Source organism: Genypterus blacodes, unplaced genomic scaffold (assembly GCF_046128005.1).
Source record: "Genypterus blacodes isolate CSIRO-AG114 ecotype Tasmania unplaced genomic scaffold, CSIRO-AGI_Gbla_v1 ptg000082l_1, whole genome shotgun sequence".
NCBI lineage: Eukaryota > Metazoa > Chordata > Actinopteri > Ophidiiformes > Ophidiidae > Genypterus > Genypterus blacodes.
The window spans coordinates 132,424-153,060 of NW_027466887.1; the positions used below are offsets into that span (position 1 = coordinate 132,424).

The following is a 20,637-nucleotide window of genomic DNA, read 5'->3' on the forward strand; positions in this document are numbered from 1 at the left end:
ATCTTCTTATGACTTATGAACGGCAAGACAGACCATGACTAAGTGCTGCCACCTAGCGGTCAGTCCTCAAAGTGCAGCTCAGATCAGTCACGGCTGACATTCAAAACGAAGCACTTCTGAAAGCCACACACTAGAAGATGTCCCGCCATTTCTGGAGATGTCCCACTGATGATTGGGTTAACAAAATATTTGTATATGTAAACAAAATGCTATGGAGTTGTCCGTGAGTGTGGCATTACATCTGTCCACAACATGATACATCTGAAGAAAATGTAATATCATTATGCTGTAAAGGTAAAGAAGTAACACGTAGCATCAAGTCATCAGTCAGCATTGTTAATCAGGAAAAAGTAATTTATTTTAATTTACATCGCATTTAAAACTATATAACATTATTTATTTTGTAGTATTTTACACAGCTCTTATTATGGAAATGTAGTGTAGTTTTACAAAATAAGATCAAGCTCTGAAATACGATATCCCACCCCTTAATTACTGCATGATTCCTTCTTAAACGTAAAATTAGCTCCATACATTATTTTTGTCCTTTATAAAAGAAAACCATACCTTTTGAAAAACAGTTGACATGGAAAAAAAACAAGGATGATCCAACTGCAAACAATGTAATGCCTGAGAAACTGCTTAGGTCAGAGCTAACTGCACATAAACTGCAAAATAGTCCGGTGCCGCCTGGAGGTCTGTATCTTAGATTGGCCACTTTAGCCCATTTACGTGTCGGAGTTGTTGTGTATCAAGAGCGTGGAAGATTATTCTAATTGGTCACTGCAATGGAAGCAGAACCAACAGCACAGAGGAAGTAAGAAAGAATGGAAGTCAGATGGATCGTCCAGAACCAAAGATTAAATTAGTTAAATTCTGTAAAGGCTCTTTAGAAATGTACAATATTTATCATTTAAATAACGCAGGGTTGTCTCTAGTAACATGTGCAGGACCATTGCAGTTAGTAGTCACAATATTGCACTAAACAGCTGAGAGGAAGTGAAAATCCATGGGCAATAACTGGCCTGTATTCAGTCGGCCAGCACCTGAGAAGGCCTCTGGTTGAAAAGAAATGTGCACACCACATCGCTTCAGTGAATGAAGAGAGGTCAACTCTCCACTAGGGGGCCTTCCAGACCTGTCAGCGATGACTAATGGAATCCCTTTACTCCATTTCAGTGTGCAGTAGAGTCCCGAAGAAAAAACTACTTAAACATGCTATGGTGCAACTGTAAAAGCAATGGGCACAGCCCAGAGTCACTGATAGAAGGCTCTCTATCAATCCTGTTGGGATCAAGACACGGTTTTGCAATGTAATACACAATTACATTCATTGCCATTAAAAGCGCAAAGGATCTCATATAAAAGCTGTTTTGTCATTTTTGCTTTGCTGAGACCGGCAGCCTGGTGAAGATTGCTTTACAATTCCCATATACATCCTGCATACAGCGTCTGTTAGCTGAAGATAATGTAGTGGAGTTACCAGAATTATCCTTATTTACATGGTTATCATGATTTACATTCTTTTGAATAATCCGAGTCCCGTGGGAGCTCTGGCACAAATGTAGGAAGCTCGCTAAAGCATAGGAAAATGTCACGTGTCCTTTCATATACACCAAAGCAACATTAGGCGGCCCGCTCCTCTGACTTTGTGCTGCAAACCGCGACAGAAACAGTTCAACATCTGTTATTGCCGTTGATTCCCTCCTCCCTCTGAGCCTCTGCTGTTCCTGCTTAGGCACTGCATCTCTGAAGCAACAGAAAAGGGTCTAATTAATTGCGTGGCTGTGTCCAATCTCTCTGCTCTCTTCTCCACGGCAGCCTTATTCTGAAGCCTTTCTTTGCAGGTACGATGAGGGGGGCCGTTACAGAGGACCAGAGCAGCGTGGCAGTCTCTTTATACACAGCGTCCGATCTGTCCTTTGCATACACTCTCTGAGAGGCAGGGCTGTGTGCTTTTCATCACCAGAGGTCAGATGCCAGTCTTGTCACTGTAGAAGGGTGTGACATGAAACATGTAGCAGTGTGTACAGACCCTGACTGGCTTCACCTGGCCATACCGGGGCAAAGGAGCAGAATGGGAGGAGCAGCGGGAGCAGAAGATCTGAAAAGACACAGAGACACATCAGACATCAGCCATCTATCTTAGGAATGACTCAGCAGAATAAAGATGAAACTCTGGCCTCACTGTAGTCGGTTAAACACAAACAGAAGGCTGGTACCTTTCCGCAGCTCCTACAGTGATGTTTCCTGCGGATGACGGTGAACGGAGCCTTGCAGGCGATGCAGGAGTTACAGGCTTCATCAGGAACCCAGTCTGGAGGGTCTGCATGAAGCCAAGAAAGAGTTCACACTAAGCAGGTTTGATACATCAGTATGTCTGCTGCTGAGGGACGGGAGGAGGAGAGAAGAGCTGATGTTTCCTTTCTGTGCTTTTGTCCCTTTTCTCTGGATTTGGATGCATTACAGTCCCTGACACATCAAGTCAGCACTCACTTCCTGTAACCTGGGTGCAAGACTCTATACCTTTGACCCACGGCCACCCCGGCAACCTATGTGCGAGTCATGTTTGTGTATCGCTTGTGTGCTCTGTCTGTGTGTCTGTGTGTGTGCTAACCTTCGAAGTGGCCTTCTCGGGCCTTCGCTGCCAATTCAGAGGAGGAAATGGTCTCCTGACAGAGAGCACAGTCATCCAGCGCTGCATTACACAGAGGAGGTACTACTGGAAAACACAGAAGGATAGAAAAACAACCTTAGAGAGCAGAATCTGCAGATTTATACACATTATCCTTTCATAAGCAATGAGTTTACACCCCTCAGAGCAACAACAAAGAGTTTCAGTTCCCAGATCACCAAAGAACAAGAAGGGCAGTGTTACATGCAATATTCCTCTAACCTGATCATGACCATGTAGACTTTGTCCCTCACCTTTCTTTTGCATATCGCTGTCTCCCTCCTCACACTTGGTTGCCATCACCTCAAAAAGCGTCTTGAGGATGCTACGAAGGTCACTGGCGTAGTTGGTCTGCAGCTGGTCGGCGACCCCTACAAGAGAGCGACACGGATATCAGCTTGAGGGACACAGAGAGGCGGAGGGAAGGCGACCAGGAGCGTGACTCTACCTGATATACAGACGAAGAGGCGGTGGATGAGGTCGCTGCTGCTGTGAAAGCGGGAGCGGATCTTGTTGCGTGCAGCCACCTTGGCATCTTGCAGCGCCAGTTGGATCTCCTGATGGTCGGGGTCGTCTGACGTGCCCGAGCTGGGGGTCAGGCTGCTGACAGGGCTGCAGGAAGCAGGGACACACGTGTATGGAAACGGCAAACAGACATCGAAACTAACATATCTACTCCCTAAATATCCGTCTCGCTCAAAGCTGCGTTTCCTGTCTTGATGTCGCCTCGAGTTCAATCTGACCGAATACTCAGGTTCAGTCAATTAAGGAGAAAGGGTGGCAGTCAGATTTATGATCAGGAAATCCTATATATGCACAGAAAGCATACAACAATGATGCATGAGAGGTTTACCTGTGAGTGTATTCACTGCTGGACAGACTACATGTGGTGACTGACACACTCTCAGAGTCACTACCTGACACTGAGCTGAGGGGGGAGCTCTGTAAACTGGAGAAAACAACAAAAAGAAGGGGGGGAAAATAAATAAATAATGAGAGAGTAAGTAATTGAGGCAACATAAGGCGAAGAGCTGTATGAAAACAAACCGTAGATGAAAGCAACAGAAAAACTGAATTTATGATGAAATACGGTGAAATGAAAGCTTAAACAGATGGAAGTGTGTGTGGAGTTCATAGGCACTTCTCCCCTCATTCATCTACAGGCCCGTGCAGATGAAGCCCACCTGGATGCTTTCCTGCCGTCCTCTTTGCCGTCCTTGTCCGAGTCTTTCTTCCCCGGCTTGTCCTTTTCCCCGTCCCCCTGTCTGCCGCCGCTCGCCTGCTGCCTCTTCGCAGGCCTCGGCTGGTGGTTGCAGAGGGAGGAGGCGCATCCTCCGTTAGAGCCGCAGTCCTGAGCCTGGTGCCTGGGCCCCGGAGCCGCCACCACCAGGCACTTTTCGCAGAGCGGAGAGCTTCCTTCCTCTACTGGGGGCTCAGCGGAGCAGCGGGAGGGAGGCGCCGCCATCAGCTCCCCCTTGCTGAGGAGCTCGTGACCGCGGGGAGGCAGGCAGCAAGCGGAGGATTGGATGACGGCGCTGGAGGGTGGAGTCTTGCCATGTTTGTCCAATCCCAAGGCCAGGCCCAGACCCAGTCCAGGGGTTTCCATGGAGATGGCATCCTCGTGGCCATCCTCGCAGCTGCCACAGCAGACGCAGGAGTTGAGCAGGCAGTGAGTGGCCACCAGGGGGCCGCAGGGCTCGATCTCAGAGGGAGCGGGCTGAGGCAGCAGCAGCTTGTCCACCGTCAGCTCCGTAAGGCTGGGCGAGCGAGGGTTGAAGATGACGGTAGCCGAGAGCTTCATCCCACCCATGCGGTGGGCGATGACCTCAGCGGTTTCAGACGCAGTCCCCTCCAAACCCGTCTCCCAGCCGTTGGTGTAAGGCAGGGGCTCAGAGCCGGGGGCGGAGATGCAGGGGGGACGCTTTGTGCCAGGACAGAGTGTGTTCTGTGGACATGGCTGCTCTGACTGGGCCTCAGGGTGCCAGCCGTTCCTAGCTGGTTCTGACAGGAGTCCTGCCTGCCTGTGCTGCACAGGACAGGATGGATCTGAGGCTTTGGAGGACGACGCCAGACAACACTCTCTTGAGATGCTGGTGATGCCTTCACCTGCTGCATCCAGGTCCTCCATGAAGAAGACCTTATCTTCCTCCTCTACATAGATGCCTGTCCTTCCCCGCCCCCTCAGAAGCCTGCGGGGAGAGGCCTCAGTGCTGGAAGCCCCGCTGGAGCTCCCTGATACTCCTCTGTGTGGGTTGTGAGCAGGAGAGTGACCCTGGCTGGGAGGGGACAGCAGAGTGGACATCTCGTCTCCCACACGGTACACCATCATGTTGAGCTGCTCCAGCTCCTCTTCATCATACTGCATGGAGCAGGCCAGCTCAGCCTCTTCTGCCTCCTCACACAACAGAATCTGCTCCTGATCCTCCTCTCCACTCTCACTCTCCACCTTTTCCCAGCCCCTCTCCACTTCCACCAACTCCTCTTCCTGGCTGGGACAGACAAACGGAGCCAGATTCTCCTGCTCCTCTTCGCTCTCCCCTGCTAAAGTGCCATTAGTGAGGCAGGAGGAAGACTGATTCTCTTGGACTGGTGCTGGTGCTGGTGCCGGTGCTGGTGCTAGTGCTGGTGCGGTGCTGGTCTCCGCCGCCTGGCTTGCTGAGAACTCCCCATCCTGAGAGATACAGAGGTTCCTCTCTAGAGTAACCAATTCTTCATCAGTCAGGGTCTGCAGCAGGTCTCTGGAAAAGCATGACAACAACCTTCAAACACTGTTCTTTTGTCCGTTGTCAAACATTGTTATTTACACAGGCGGGGACATTAAACCGCTCTACATGTTTGCATGGTTCAACTTTACCTGATTTTCTTTAACAGCGTGCGAAAAGGACGGAACAGCTCAGACATGTCCTCAGATTTTCGGTCTAGGTTGAGAGGTCCTTCCGAATACACAACCAACCCACTGCAAATCAATACAGGGAGAGTTTCTTTAGAGGGTGGAGAGGAGGCGGGCAGGAGAATGGAGAGGGACAGGCTACACTTACCACACAATGGCTAGTCTGGGAATTGTAAACATCAGTGCGGGCTCGTAGTCATCGATCATGTCTTGTGTGAGGTAGCCCAGCTTCAGGGCTCTAAGGCAAAGTACAAAAGAAAACACAACATAAAAAATTCACCACGTTATTTCCCAGCACAAGTCAGATTTAGCTTCGGGGAAAATTCCGGATCAAATTAGGCGCCGCTCATCTCTTCTGTTCGTCTTCAACTTCTTCTTCTTCTGTTTGTTCCTCTGCCAACTCACCTCTCCACCGTCTCACAGAAGAGCACGATCACCTCTTGCTGTACATAGTACTCTTTGGGAGATTTCACAGGCACCATGGCTGACACATAGCTGGAGAAAGGGACGGAACAAGGATGGAAAAGATGTTACTGCAGAACCGACCAGAGAGAGAGAGAGAGAGAGAGAGAGAGAGAGAGAGAGAGAGACAGAGAGACAGAGAGAGAGAGGGGATGATTCATGATGATACTCCAGAACGCAACAACATCTACAGCACTTATGACTTACCTGAGCTCAAACTCAGCAAAAAGGCTGTCGAAATGACGCAATGCGTCCTTCATGCGGTCTGTGTACAGGTTGAGGTCTCTCAGGGCCTGGTCTCTGGTGATGTTGCGTACCTCCTCCAGGCTGCGAGTGAGATCCTTAGCCAGAGGCCTCATTGCTATGCTCTCTATCTCCCTGTTCATGATGATGGAACCTGCAGCCAAACACTGCACAGGAAACCATAGATCAGAAACGTTCTCTCCTTCACTTCTATTTATACAGAGCTTTAAATTCAGAAAGTGATGTTTATGTTGTCACGTTTGATGAGCAACAGGAACCGCATCTGTTAACATTTATGTATTTCATGTTCGTGTGTGTAACATGTGTGTGACTGTATGTGTGTGACTGTATGTGTGTGACTGTACGTGTGTACTGTAGGTCTTGTGTGAGGTTGTTTTCTTCCAGGCTGATGCTAGGGGGAATACACTACCTCAGCCCCAAACCACAGCTGGCCCGCCAAGTTGTCATGACGAATCTCCTCAGGGAACTTGACACAGAAGTCTCTGTTGGCCCGATCGTTGGGGATACATTCATCCATGATCTGATTGATAATATTCAACACATTGTCCTGGAGATAAACAGAAGGATGACAGAAAACAAGCTTGAACAAAAGGACCTGCAGGTATAAATCTGAGATTCAATCAAGGTGAGTGAAAACGGTGGCGGGGCAGGAATGCCTGTTTACTAAAAACAATATTCTCAGTGTTTACTTTGATTAATTAATGTTGGCTAATCACCCGAGCTGAGAAAGGACTCACCTCTTCCAGGACGCTCATTGTAATGTGATGTTTAGCACTGAATGAGATTAACATGAACACAATTTGACAGGAACACGGCCCATTAGAGCCGTCACAGCTCCATGATCCCTCTATGAAAGCACATTATTCCAGTGGTGAAAACACAGTGTCACACACAGCGAGAGCTAATCAAGAGCTTATGTGCCGCTGGCATGTACAACAGCCCCTAACAATGCCTTACACTCAGCCTTTCACTCTGCAGCCTTCACTGTAATCTTGTTATGCACAGCACTGCGTCTTTCTGTGGTCACCCCCAGGAGCAACCTTAAAAAGCTTAACCACGGCTTCCTTTATGGCTGTGTGCTATGTGTGTGTGTGTGTGTCTTGGCACAGTCCGAGCACCACCCTTCTCTCTCTCTCTGAGCTTCTCCCAGTTGGGACCCGGTGATAACCTTCACCGCTGCTGGTTTCAAATCATTCTGCTTGGCTCAGAAGCATTTGACAAAAGAATGGATTTTGCTTTATGCAGCCTACTTTACTTGATTTACTGTCTGAGCCTCTCTTTCTGCGTCTCATGTGTGCAGTATGTCATTTGATTTAACCTCCTTCTTGCTGCATCACACACACACACTTGCCTGTTCCATCAGACCACAGATAGTATGCTTACATGCACACAATACTGATTCTTTTGTTTTCATCCTAATGCCCATTTAAAATGTTACTAAGCCGTATACATTACACGCACTACAATGCCATCATTCTCAGGGTATGTGTGGTTTATATAATGGCAGTATGAGAGTCCTCCCAATCAGGAAATACACAGAGGTGGGAAAGTCTGGGGTGAAACATGAAATAAACAAAATGAATACACCTCTACATAATTGTATGCAATTGTCTCTCTGCTGTGGACGCCAAAGCCATGAAATAGGTGGGAAAATCCAGTGTGACGTCATAGTTAAATCTATCTGTTCAGACAAAATCAGTGCTGTCATTGCTGATAAGATGACATCAGGTAGTTCCATGGCATCATCTTGTGAGGAACTGGACGCAGACGTTTTTTGACCGCACATTAATAAGAGCAGCTGAAAGTACACTTGACTTTGTGTTTTCTGAATAAACAACACCAAAGGAATCTAGTCCTGTTGTGCTTGTGACAAAACATTGTTTGCCATGTTTACCAAAGTAGTGGCCCACCTACGCTGAGGAGGGCGACGGCGTGCCACTGCACCCACAGCAGTCTGATGGAAGTGTATGTAGACGCACTGACTGTGAGAACAGCCATGCCAACATAATATGAGAAGCATTCCAGCGTCCCCCCAACAGAGAGCCTTGAAGGAGAGTTGATAGCAGCAGTGGCAGGTTCAAGTGCAAATTTGGGCATCAGAGCCCCTTGCCTTCTATTCTTGGGGCCTCCGGGTTGTGGGGTTTCATGCAGCTTAATTTATTCTCCTCAGCCCGGGGAGGCAGGCCAGGCAACGTATAGAGCGTAGTAATCAGAGACAAGTCTAAGGTTTAGACATAAGCTTAAGGTTCAGATTTTGCATTTCCATTAAGCTAAATGGTTTAAGGCCTTTGGGAATTTATTTGATAACGGAACACAGCAACAAAGCAAAACAGTGAGTGAGCGCATGAGAGAGGACAAAGAAACACAGAAGAGACACACAAAATGAAGTGACACTGTGCGGAGGGAAGAACAGAGGGGAAACAGAACAGTTGGACGCAGAGTGATGACCTTATTAAGCGGTTCTTCCCTGTGTGCCGTGGCGGTGGGAGGGAAGCTGAGGGGCGAGGGGCCAGATGCAGACCTCCCTCCACCACCTCCAGCTCTCCCTCAGCGGGGCGCAGCGTGGCAGCCATCACTCCTGCCCACTTCCTCTAAACGCACATCAGCATCCAGACAATAAGACAGCTGCAACAACTGAAGCTTTGCTGTTCTGTTCAGGAGTTTTAACATAGCTGAATGAGCTGATAAAAACATTTCTAAACCAATTCAATGTGCTGATATGGACCCAATTACCACAGCTGCACACCTCTTTGGTCACCGTAGTAACCATTTATACTACTAACCTACATAACACAGAGCCTGATTGTATCAAAGCAAAGAGGACGGTGCCTCCTGGCCGCTTCCTAACAATGTCTCCTTATCTCACCTTATCTGTGAAGCTGCTCGATATAAGAACTTGGCCCGAGCATTAATAACACGGGCCTATATCCGGAACAAAGTGATAAGGGTGTTGTCTATTTTCAGCTTTCCCAGGCCGGAGCAAAGTGCAGCCAGGTGTTTATCCGTGTGAGACGAGAGGAATCTAAAAAAACAAACAACTCCTCCAGGTCAAGTTCTAAACCGTCGGGGGTTAAATATACCTTTGATCCAGTTTTGCGCCACAAAGGAAACAAAAACAAACAGAAATCCAAACAGACTTGGGAGGAGAGATGAGTTTGGTTTCTTTCCAACTGACCTGACAGGAGCGGAACTGGTTGACCAGCAGCGTACATCTCTGAGGGTCCTTCCTGCCATCCAGGCTGTCCAGCTCGGTGGCTACCTGGTTCAGCTCTTCATCGGCGTAGTAGAACTGGGCCAGGAGCTGCGGGTCTGTCCTCTGCACCAAGACAAAGGAGAGAGACAGGGAGTTCAGTTTCAATGCTGCCACGCACAACACATTGCAAGCAGTATTATATTATTTAGCTTTATCTTTATATTTTGGGTGTGATTGTAATATAGTGCAGCGTTGGCTTTGGTGGACGAAGAGCTCTCTAAGATTCTACCCAGAGTGCTTTACTGCTCTGCTGCTCCTGGATGCTGAAAGCGTCCAGCCAAGGTGACTATAACTCATCCTGTGCTCAAGGGCAGGGCGACCGACAATGGACCGGTGTCACTGTGTCCACGCTGGAATAAATTCTTAAGTGATTGATAAGTCCTGAGCCCAGCACAGAACGCTCTAACCCAGAGGTCTATTGATGATTTTAGCTGCAGAGTTTAGACACACAGGCAGCAAAACACAGCAACCTAGTGATGAGCTATAGGGAGAGAAACAAAGCAGGTAAGTAGGACGTCATATAGGCCAGGTTAACAACAGATGGCTCTCATTTTAGCAAAGGTATTCAGGGGGGATTTAGAGGAAGTAATAAAGCACAGCTGGCTGAAAATTACGGCGGAAACAATCAGTCCATTAATCTATGGATCCATCTCCATAATCAAGCAGTTATCAAATCATTTGTCAAGACAAAACACACACTTTCTGCTCACAGCTTCTCAGGTACATATTTCTTCAACAGAGCTGCTGCTTCCGAATGAGTCACAGGTACAATCACAGCCGACAGACTGGCAGAGGAGTGTAAATACAAGAATTCATGTCTGAGCTTCATTACAAAGTGAATAAATGAAAGAATGAAATCACTGATATTAAATCCATCCAAACAAGAGCCGTTCCTTAACTACGACGCTAGTTACCCTACTTACAAATGCTTTTTCTCTGTAGTCATGTACACAACAAGCCACACACACACACACACACACACACACACACACACACACACACACACACACACACACACACACACACACACACACACACACACACACACACACACACACACACACACACACACACACACACACACACACACACACACACACACACACACACACACACACACACACACACACACACACACACACACACACACACATCCTGGAGAGGGCTTAGGTTGATTGAAAGGTTAATGGTTTTGCAAATGGCGACCACATGCAGACGTGCATCATCACAAACCACACGGAGCCAATGTCGGCTCAGGAGCGGGCCGTTAAAGACGACAGCATGACTCTGCAGACTGGAACACAACAGGCCGGCTCGCCATGTGAAAGACTGGAAATGTTTTGTCTGAGGTAAATACTGCCGTTTACTGAAACCTCTTGCAGGACCCTTTCCCTCAACTTTGCCACACTTCCTGTTGCGTGCAGCTCCTGCAGCGCGTCTCTCTCTCTCTCTGAATATGATACACAGCGCTGTTCCCTCACTCCCTCTCATCAATAATGAATCAAACAGCGAGAAGGAAACACAGAGATGCAACCTACAGCTACATTACTTGTCACATTTTGACTTGGTGAGACAACGATGCAACACTGTCGTTTGGAAAGGACAAAATAAAATATCATATAATAATAACAACAATTAACCAAGTTTTGTATTTTAGTAGTGCAAAATCTCAACGTGTGATTCCTTATTGATCCAGGAATGTAACCTACTGCACCTATAGGGGGCGTGATCTTACAACAGCGGCCTGTAACAGAGCAGGAAGTGCTCAAGGGAACTTCAGCAGGGCAGATACCGAAAGACCTTCTATCTCTTTGATTCTGGGGACAAACTCGACCCGACTCCAGATTCATCCCTGCCGTTGTCTCGTCGTCACAGACAGAGACGAGATCCCACTGCACAATCAGCCCTGCAGCCAGTTTGATTAGATTATGGACAAAAAGGGACTGCAAAATCCTTCAGATTTGACTGCATATGATGAAGAGGAGGACAGAGAGAAGGCATGTTATATAAACAATCCTATGGAACTTCTGAGTCTCTATTACAGCCAGCAAATATAGCAAATGTTTCACACTCATCTCAAGTGTTCTTTCTTAACAAGGTCACATAAGTACGTGCTCTCTCTCTCCCTCTCTCTCTCTCCCTATCTCTATATATTCATACACACACATACAGTAAATCCATTTGTGGAGAACAAGAATTCAGACATTATAGCAAAACAAGGGGAAATCAGTAAAAATAAGATGTAAAATCGGTGAAATCATGTCAAAACCTCACACAAACTTTATTATCAGATAACTTCTTTATAGGTGCACATTAGGCTTTGATGGCTCACATGCTGTGGGTTATGGCTCTGGAGAGAAGTGGGTTTTCTGAGGGGAAAGTGAGGGCTGAAGGCTAGAGGATATTAAGTTAAAACTATGTTGAAATTAATTACAGATAAGAAAACAAATGAACCCATTGGCACGAGGACGTAACCTTTAAACAATGGGAGGACCTAGATTCAGAGTGCCATGTCAGCTTTGACTGGACTTTATACAACTGCATAACTGGGAGTGAGTTAATGATTCAAATGTCCCGACGGACAAGTAGGAAATTGGGAGTGTGGGCTACACTGACCTTTTCCAGCACACACACACACACAACACAGCCCACAGACGGGTGGCATTCCTTCACAGACTTCTGCAGCACACAGGCCATGGAGGAAGAAAAGAAGCGATTGAGACCGAAGCATCCTATAACCTCCTCGTGCTGCATTCCACACTGGAGAGGGAACATTCCTGCAGCGTGGCATCACGGGAAGGAAGTCGGTCGTAAGGCAACGTTCAAGACCGCTGATCTACCTTAACTATGTTCCACACGGGCGACACGTTTGGTGCATCGTACAATGATTTAAGACAAATTTGAAGGTACGAGGAGAAGAAATCACGCCTGATAAAGAGAACAGAAGCCAGAATCTTTAAATCAACACTACAGATCCTTCACTGCGCTCATTCCATTAGAGCCGCTGCATTTCTGACATCAATATTTGGCAAAGCGGCTATGCTACGTAAACGTCAAATTCAATAGCATAAGCCAATTAGGGCGGATACATCCCAGACAGGAGGCCATCGAAACCATGAAACACAGACTCATCCGTAGCCCGATATGCTAATCTGAAGTCCCTGATATCAATATTTACCGTGCTGTATATTGTTACATAGACTGTGAGTGAGTCAGTGCGTTTAACACAGCTGGATTATCCTGAAATATTTACAGTACTCAGGCATGTTAACCTGCTCACCTCTGAGTTGTAACTAAAGTGTGTTGTGTTCACTGACCGACCACTTCATTAGGAAGACGTGCATACATGCTCATTCACGCAATCGTGTGGTAGCAGAGTGCAGTCAATACGTTCATGCAGATACAGGGCCTGGGCTTCAGTTCAGCCTCAGTGACAGCTTGTTGATCTGGTTCCAGCTGACACAAGTACAACGCTATGGCAACAATATGGCAGAATACCACAGTAACAATAAGGTGTTTGATAAGTTGTTGGAACATAGGAATCCTGTTAATCTTGCCCTGTCATTCAAGTATGAACAGATGAGTATTGACTGCATGAAAACAAAGTGAGTGACGTTAGGCTGAAGCTTTATTCAAACCTTCTCATACATATGTAGCAGGTATGTGGTACAGAGTGGAGTGCTGAGGAGAAACTGGCCTGCACACACACACACACACACATTCACTGAGTTACTATAACAACAAACTGGAACGCTGTCACAAAAGAATTTCTGACCCAATTTTAAGAACCTCTGAAACATGAGACTCGCAAGAATGCAAGGCAAGCAAAAGAAACTACAGTCTTATTCATCTTATTCAAATATTCAGAGCAAGAACCTGAAAACGTAAGTGTGTGACCGTCTGGGGGCTACAAACTGTGTTACCATTACCAATGACAACTATACCTTGCATAAGCAAGGAAGTGATTCAGCAGTTTGTGTTCCAGCCCCCTGTGGGCTGCCACTCTCCTGCTGTCAGGTGTCCCTGGTGCCCTCTCTCTCTCTCTCCCTCTCCCTCTCTCTAAGACAACACATTATCCATTGAGATGACAAACCTATAATCTTGGATCATTAGTCTGCCATAATTTTACCCAGAGTCACTCTTACTCTTAAACGTTCTCAATCACAAACATTGACAGTGACACAAGGATAAGGAAGCTGCTATTCTTCTATTCTATTCTTCTTTTGTTTCTCAATAAAACTCAGTCACATTCTGATCTCATTAAAATGTGCTGTTGTCTCTTAAAGTGTAGAGTGCAAATGAATGATTAACACTCATCATTTCTTTTCTCTTTGAGCACTAATTCTGGGCTTCATTTCCATTCAGACTATGCAGATGACGGAGAGTGTCAGGCTAATGCTTCATAAGCATCCAAAGCATTGGTGCTTGCACACTGAGCCCACTTAGGGGACTTAAGAGAAACCTTGCCTCTGCCCTCCATAACTCTATTCCAGGCTCAATTTGCTGCTTTCTGGCTGCCTGCCAAGGATCAGAGGCAAATACTGTAGGGGGAAACCAGTTCATTCCACTTCATCCACTCAGTTACTGGCAAATAAGAGCAGCTGTACTCAGTTTATCACCTTATTTATAATTCAGGCCTAGGCGTTAAAGCTGTGCCAAGAGAGCCAAACATTGTGGTAAACAGGGAAACGTCTTCAAACATTATTCACACCGGGTTTACCGTGCATGAGGCGTTCAACTGAGGCAGGTTTGATTGTGTCGAGTCATTCTTCTCATCTTGCATCAGGACTTTTCCCCCCCCAGCTCAATGACTGTAGTTAGTGACGGGAAATTGGGACGTTAGATTCATCAATAATGGATTAATAGCTGGTAAGATCATACCAAGTATATATTCCAAATATGTAGGCTCTTTTTCAATCATATTTTCACAATGAGAGAGCAATTTATCTTTTGCTGTTAAGTGTTTTAGAAGCGTTACAATCGCCCCATTATTGATTATTGAGGTGGACTGACAGATAATTAGGTAAAGTAAGGTTTTAAACATGCCATTCCAGCTGTCTGCAATCTTTTCTCACACTTTAAGGAGTTCTGGGACATTCTACAAAGCTAGTATGTAAAGCAGTCAATGGAACTGATAAGAAAGCCCAGTTTTACTGCAGATTGATTTGGTGGCTGAGCTGAATCCATACAAGCAAACTAGAGACAAAATATCCCTTCAGTGAAATTCTCCCCCTCCGTCTGTCCATCTGGTGTCATGCTATGATGCGATTGTCTCTTCTGCCCTGCCCTGACCTGGTATGTGGACTATGCAATGACCCGTGCTTGAGCCTGGCACACGGTGGAGCAGGGCAGGCCAAGTCAACACACACACACGGCCGGGGACAAAGAGGATTTAAACGGCTACAAGAATCCCCTGGGTCCCCTGGTGGCAGAGTGGCACACAGAAACAACACTGTCCTACTATGTTCAAATAATCAGATTATACACTACTCAGATGGTGAGATTAGTGGAGAATTGTACACAAAAGGAGTGACGAGTGGGATGAAGATGCATGTCTCATATGTAAAACACTGCTACATATTAAAAATGACCTACAGCAAATGAGAATGACACAAACTGCTGTAAACGCTGGCTTGGTCTCTCTGTGGTTTTGACCCATATCCCCTCGTAAAGCTCAGGATGAATCACAGTTCACCCTCAGGGTAATTGTGTGCAAATACATGTCATTGTTATTGAGAATGAGTCGGCGTCGTGTTGAGATCACATGTTCGCACAAACTCTTCTTCCTATTTCAAGTAGGGGTTCACAGATAATTGTAAACTGATAAATCCACCAAATTGCATCGTCTCTAGATCCCAACAGAACCCAATTTGCATCTTTCCACTCTTTCAAATAGGTGTTGACTGTTTTGTTTTGCCTGGCGGTGCTTGATGTGAAAACTGTGATTCATACGATCTTTCCCGCTTGGCAGATTATGAAAATCTATCACTTCTTGGAAACTGAACTCTTAAGAGCCCAAACAATGTGCTGGCACTCAGAGTCCAGTAGGGCTGATACCACCTATTGATTCATCAATACCTACAAATCACAGATTTCAGGACTCAACCAAATGTTGTTTACGCTGACCCCTAAAGTCATCATTTAAGACTTTGGGGGTTTTAAAGCTCTTCAATGATTTCTGTTTAACTCAGAGAGGCAGGTCAGCCACCCCTGCTCTAGAGCTTCTGCTAAGTGCTCTAAGATTCATGATACATCATAAAGGACATATATATGTATCGTGCCATGCTTTGTGTGTCAGTCAGTGTCGTCATGGGTACCAGTTATTATAGACCTTTCTGTGACTTTTGGATGGAGCTGATTCTCTCTAAGGCACCTTTAAACCTCACTCACAGTACTTTCCTTCCATCTCTGCCTTCCTCACACTGAGGACAGTAGGGCTCTGATTTCCATTCCTGCCATGAATTTAAAAAGGCCTTCAAACGCCTGGCCCGTCTCGATCCGCACTGGGGTCAGCTCTCTAAATCGAACCAGCTGACACCAAATCAATTACTGCATGACTGGTGTGTAAGCAGAAAGGGACTTCCACAAAGAGCTACGAAAAGCAGGGTAAATATGAAGCCGTGCCGGCCGCCGCTCAGCACTTTGCTGCTCCCTCTATCGACTCCGTGCCAACTGTGCAGACCTCACCCAGGGCAGACAAGCTCCTAATTGCTTTACCTAGACCCACTTCTTCCACTTGTATGCTAACGACAATCGCAAACAAACCAAGCTGGAGACCAATGAGGCAGATAAACAGAAGTGCCTCCTAAATACCAAAATCACACATGTGGAAGTAAGAAAGAACAAGGGAGAGGAATTTCTAATTGTGTGGCGTATAAATGTGACATCATTGTCGAACTATGAACTTTGATGACATACCTGTTGTGGTGACATCACTGCAGTCACTATGATTGGATGACATCATTGTTGTGACGTACGTGGATGGCATCAACATTGCTTATATAAGTAAGCTGGACAGACTGACACTGTTGATAGCGTTGTTGGAATTGGAAGCGGCGACACAGTTTGTCTGGAGTACACTGCATTGGGAAGTACACTGAAATTTGTCATTTTGTGTTTCCTAATTTGACAACACAGCGGGACATCACCTCGTCTAGCTGTGGGAGTAAGAAGCTGTTTGCCAGACTTAGGAGAAGTCACACATCCACGCCGAAGAGGGCAGAGACGTGCCACTGATATCTATTTGACATTTAAATATGGAAGTGCGGAAAGTATCAGCTACCCACCCACTAAACATGTGGCAAGGAGGGAGCGAAAGACAAATGAGTAGCACGCCGCAGATGGAGGGAAGTGCACTCGGCCCGGTGCGAGCTGTGAGCCTTGTCACTCTGACGGATGAGGCGATGTGGAGCTGAAGGTCAGCCCCTGAATGCCTGATGGAAAAGCAACCAAGAAAGGAGAAAGGTACACAGGCTACAGAGGAAAAGCACAGGTTTAGCCCCATGACATCTTTCTCCATCACTCACTCTGCATGTATGCCACTGATGAATGAAAGGTGAATAGATAGTTGCCATTTTGGCAGCTCAGAAACCTGAGCCAGGTCTCGTCTTAGTGCCTTCAGCAATGCGCTCTGATACAGGGCCCACACCTAAAACCTAAACAATGCTCATTCAAAGAGCAACCCATGAGTGTGATATCTCCTTTAGGGGAAGATTGGCTCAGCACGCACACACACACACAAACCAGCTAGACCTGTTTAAATGACTAGAAGGGAATGACCGATGTAGAAAAGCAGTAAAGCCTAAATGTGGGTCAGATAGCTATTAAAACCTTTGTCCTCCAGCCTAACAGTCGACTAGGACAGCCTACCAATGTTCCTCCAGGAGCCGGCGCTTTGACAAACCAGTCAGACAGAATAGACAGGTACATTATGTCCCGTGCGGCGCTGCACAGTCCTCTCTACAGCACAGGGACCAGATAGTGTAGCAGGGGCAAAAAGAAAGTCCTCCTCAGTGAGACTTATCTGGAGGGGGGCTGGGGGGGAGGGGGGAGTAAAGAGCAGCTCTGGAAATATCAATAGGTTTGCTTCAGTCAAGGGAACATGCTGATCGGACAGTTTTCTATCTCCAGGACAACATCGTTCAATAATAAACAGCTTTACAGTGATGCACAATGACAACACTACGCAGTGCTCAACAATGAATGCCAGGGCGCTGAGGGCCGGCCGCAGATTCTCATCAACACTGAAATATTTTTCTCTGAGGAGCAGAAAAAAAGGAAACTTGCAAGCTTGCAGTTGAACTGCCGGAGCCTCAGATGACCTCAGACAGCCTTTCCTTGCTGTTCTCTTTTCATCCTGATTGGCATAATTACCCAGGATTTTAGTGCTTTTTTTCTCTCTTCACCCTCTCAGGCAGTACAGGTCTTTTAAAAACCACAGACTTATGTGTAATTCGCTTAATTCTTACCGAGGAGGTGATTTGGCAGAAAAGGCTCTGATGTAATAGCTCAGCCCTGCTTCAGAGGCAGGAGTCAGGCATGAACGTCACAATGCTCTGGTGAACCCCAACACCTGAGCCTGACCCCAACAATAGACCGCAGAAACGCTGTGACAGCAAACACGGTGACACAGAGAAAAGGGCTGTGACGCAGGTCAGGTCAGGTCAGGTGAGGTGTGTGTGTGTCTGTGTGTGTTTGCTTGTGGTGAAGGGCATAAATGGCTTATCTGTAATCTCAAGCATTTCATTACAGGTCTGTGTGACATTAGAGCTGCAAAAACCTCTGAGTAATGTCATTGTCTGCCTGCTCAAACTGTTTGATATGACAGCCTGTCTGATAGACTGATCAACACCAGCTGACACGTAAATATACAGGGTCTAGTTTGTTTTCTATTAGCAGAGCTACAACAGTCACACAGCAGTACAGTCACCAGTACTTCACTCTTTCATATGTGGCTCTCTGTGTGAATAGTGATGAGCACAAAGCATGGAAGCGCCACGTTAATGCCCAGGCTATATTGTTCAGGCTCTTGTTATGTCTGCTCTATGGTTTGTAAGCTGCAGCATTGAACTTTACACCTTGAGCCAGCTTTGGATAAGGATCAGGACCAAAAAAGGGGACATGGATTTCAAGATGTTAGTCCATAATGTTCATACGCAAATAGCCAAAGTGACACAACTCGCACACACACACGAACACACACACACACACGCTGAATTTCCTTTTAAAAGAGTTGGACACTTAATGTTAATCTTCGCTGTAAATGCCAAACTTTCCATATGAATACTGGGACTAAGGTAATGACTACATTAGCTGTGAACCTGTTAAATATTCAAATAACCAAGGTTCAGAGTCAAAGCTCCAGCTGCAGGCAGAGTAGGAGCCTGTGAATCTACCACTGGTGTTTTAAAGCATCCAAGTGTATTAAGGTGATACTGTAGAGAAGCAGCAACAACCTGCCGGGAGATTAAGCAGCAATATGTTCATGCACAACGTCAGATGAATCGTCCACAGTTCTCCCCCTAAAACTGGGTTAACAAGAACTCCCTCCCTGGAGAAATCTGCACATTCACTTGTCTTAAAAACCGCTGCTGTTGGCATAAAGAAAAAGTGTTCATTTAACAAAGCGACCGAGCATTCGATACATGCTCTGCTGTGTCAGGCGTGTTTCCACACACTGAGCTTGATTTAAAGAATCACACCCCAACCGTCTCCCCAAAATGATGGTGCCTGCAAAGAATGTGACCGGGGCCTGAGCCGGTGTGGATTTGAAACGTTTGAGCTTTAAGCAAACATTCACCCAAGCAGTAATGAGGAGTGTTGACTCGTGAAATGTTTGTTTCTACTTCCATAAGAACATATTTCACTACATTTAGTTAATTTTGTACAGTGAAACTAGTATTGTTGTTGTTGTTAGGGTAGCAAAAGGCCATTTTTAACATAGCAGTAATAACACATATAGGTTTAAGACAACAATCATTCAATTAGGCGAATAATGGAAATTTTAACATTTTTATTTTTGTTGACTTAATTGTTTACCTTAAATTCACACAATCCAGCTGAAGAATTTGCGTTTTAGCTGTGCCGATGCATTTTTAAAGGACTATACAGTTAATAACAGACATTTCTCAACAATGAACATACAGCATACTACCAGAGTTGAAGTCATTATTATTATTATTATTATAGCGAGGAACTACAACTCCTCTAGCGGAGGAAAATGTTTTGAAATACCTCCATTAAGGTCCATTAACGTGATTGATATCGTAAACTATTATTCTGAATGAATGACACGATCAGCTGGAGGAGGCTGTGCGTGATCGGTGCTTCCAGAATGACCACAACAGCATGAACAACAAAGGAGCAGCTGGTGAATACAGTGAAACATCAGGAGCTCAGGCTAATGCTGGCTAGCAGATGCCTGTCAGTGTGTGAAGTGCTAGCCAGACACAATGACAGAGATATTTGGAAAGCCATTATTAAAGAATGAGCCGAGTAGAGAGTTGTCACGGCGTGTGGAAGCAGCGGGACTTACCTTGGGCTTGTACAGCCACTTTCGGAAGCGGTTCATCGTTACCTCGCCACCTTCCTTTGTCACCGAGCCCTCCTCCGCTTCCTACCTGTGTCTGGCGGTATCAGCGGTAGGGTTGTTGCTAAGCTAGCTAGAGGCGGTGGCTTTCAAAAAGGGGTAAAATGAACAAAAGACAATAAAAGTAGAAAATGAAACGCTACAACGCGGCTTTGAAAACGTAGGAATAAATCACTGGAAAAGAATGACTTATTCCCATCCTCTCTCTCAGTCCTGGGGTTGGCTGGTTGTCTCCCCCGCCCGGCCACTTTACAAGTCCCGACGATACAGCGACGGCTCTGCTGCTCTCTGCCCCGCTATCGTTGCTTCATGACGCTCACTTTGACAACATTCACCGCCCACTTTCCAACGAAATGCTGCCTTAAAGGACTGCACGTAAACCACCCACTCCACCGCTTTATTTAGGAATACTAACGAAGGAGCCACTGTAAATATGACATTTGAGTGAGAGTTTGCAGTTTTTAATTAAGTGACTCAGACTTACCTGTTGTTACATACAGAATTGC

The 20,637-nt window shown here is 46.2% G+C and overlaps 1 protein-coding gene across 1 annotated transcript; it reads right to left on the reverse strand.

Annotated features, from left to right (window-relative positions):
• Nucleotides 1-339: 339 nt before the first annotated feature.
• Nucleotides 340-20,430, reverse strand: zfyve28 (zinc finger, FYVE domain containing 28). The gene is made up of 14 exons (XM_076158524.1): nucleotides 20,078-20,430; nucleotides 9,466-9,606; nucleotides 6,700-6,837; nucleotides 6,234-6,436; nucleotides 5,970-6,059; nucleotides 5,713-5,802; nucleotides 5,529-5,630; nucleotides 3,859-5,412; nucleotides 3,528-3,623; nucleotides 3,123-3,286; nucleotides 2,929-3,045; nucleotides 2,618-2,722; nucleotides 2,223-2,326; nucleotides 340-2,104 (listed from the first exon to the last, which is right to left on the reverse strand). Exons 1-14 carry the CDS (start codon nucleotides 20,111-20,113, stop codon nucleotides 1,973-1,975), a joined length of 3,072 nt encoding a protein of 1,023 aa, XP_076014639.1. The 5' UTR covers nucleotides 20,114-20,430; the 3' UTR covers nucleotides 340-1,972.
• Between the last annotated feature and the right edge of the window lie 207 nt (nucleotides 20,431-20,637).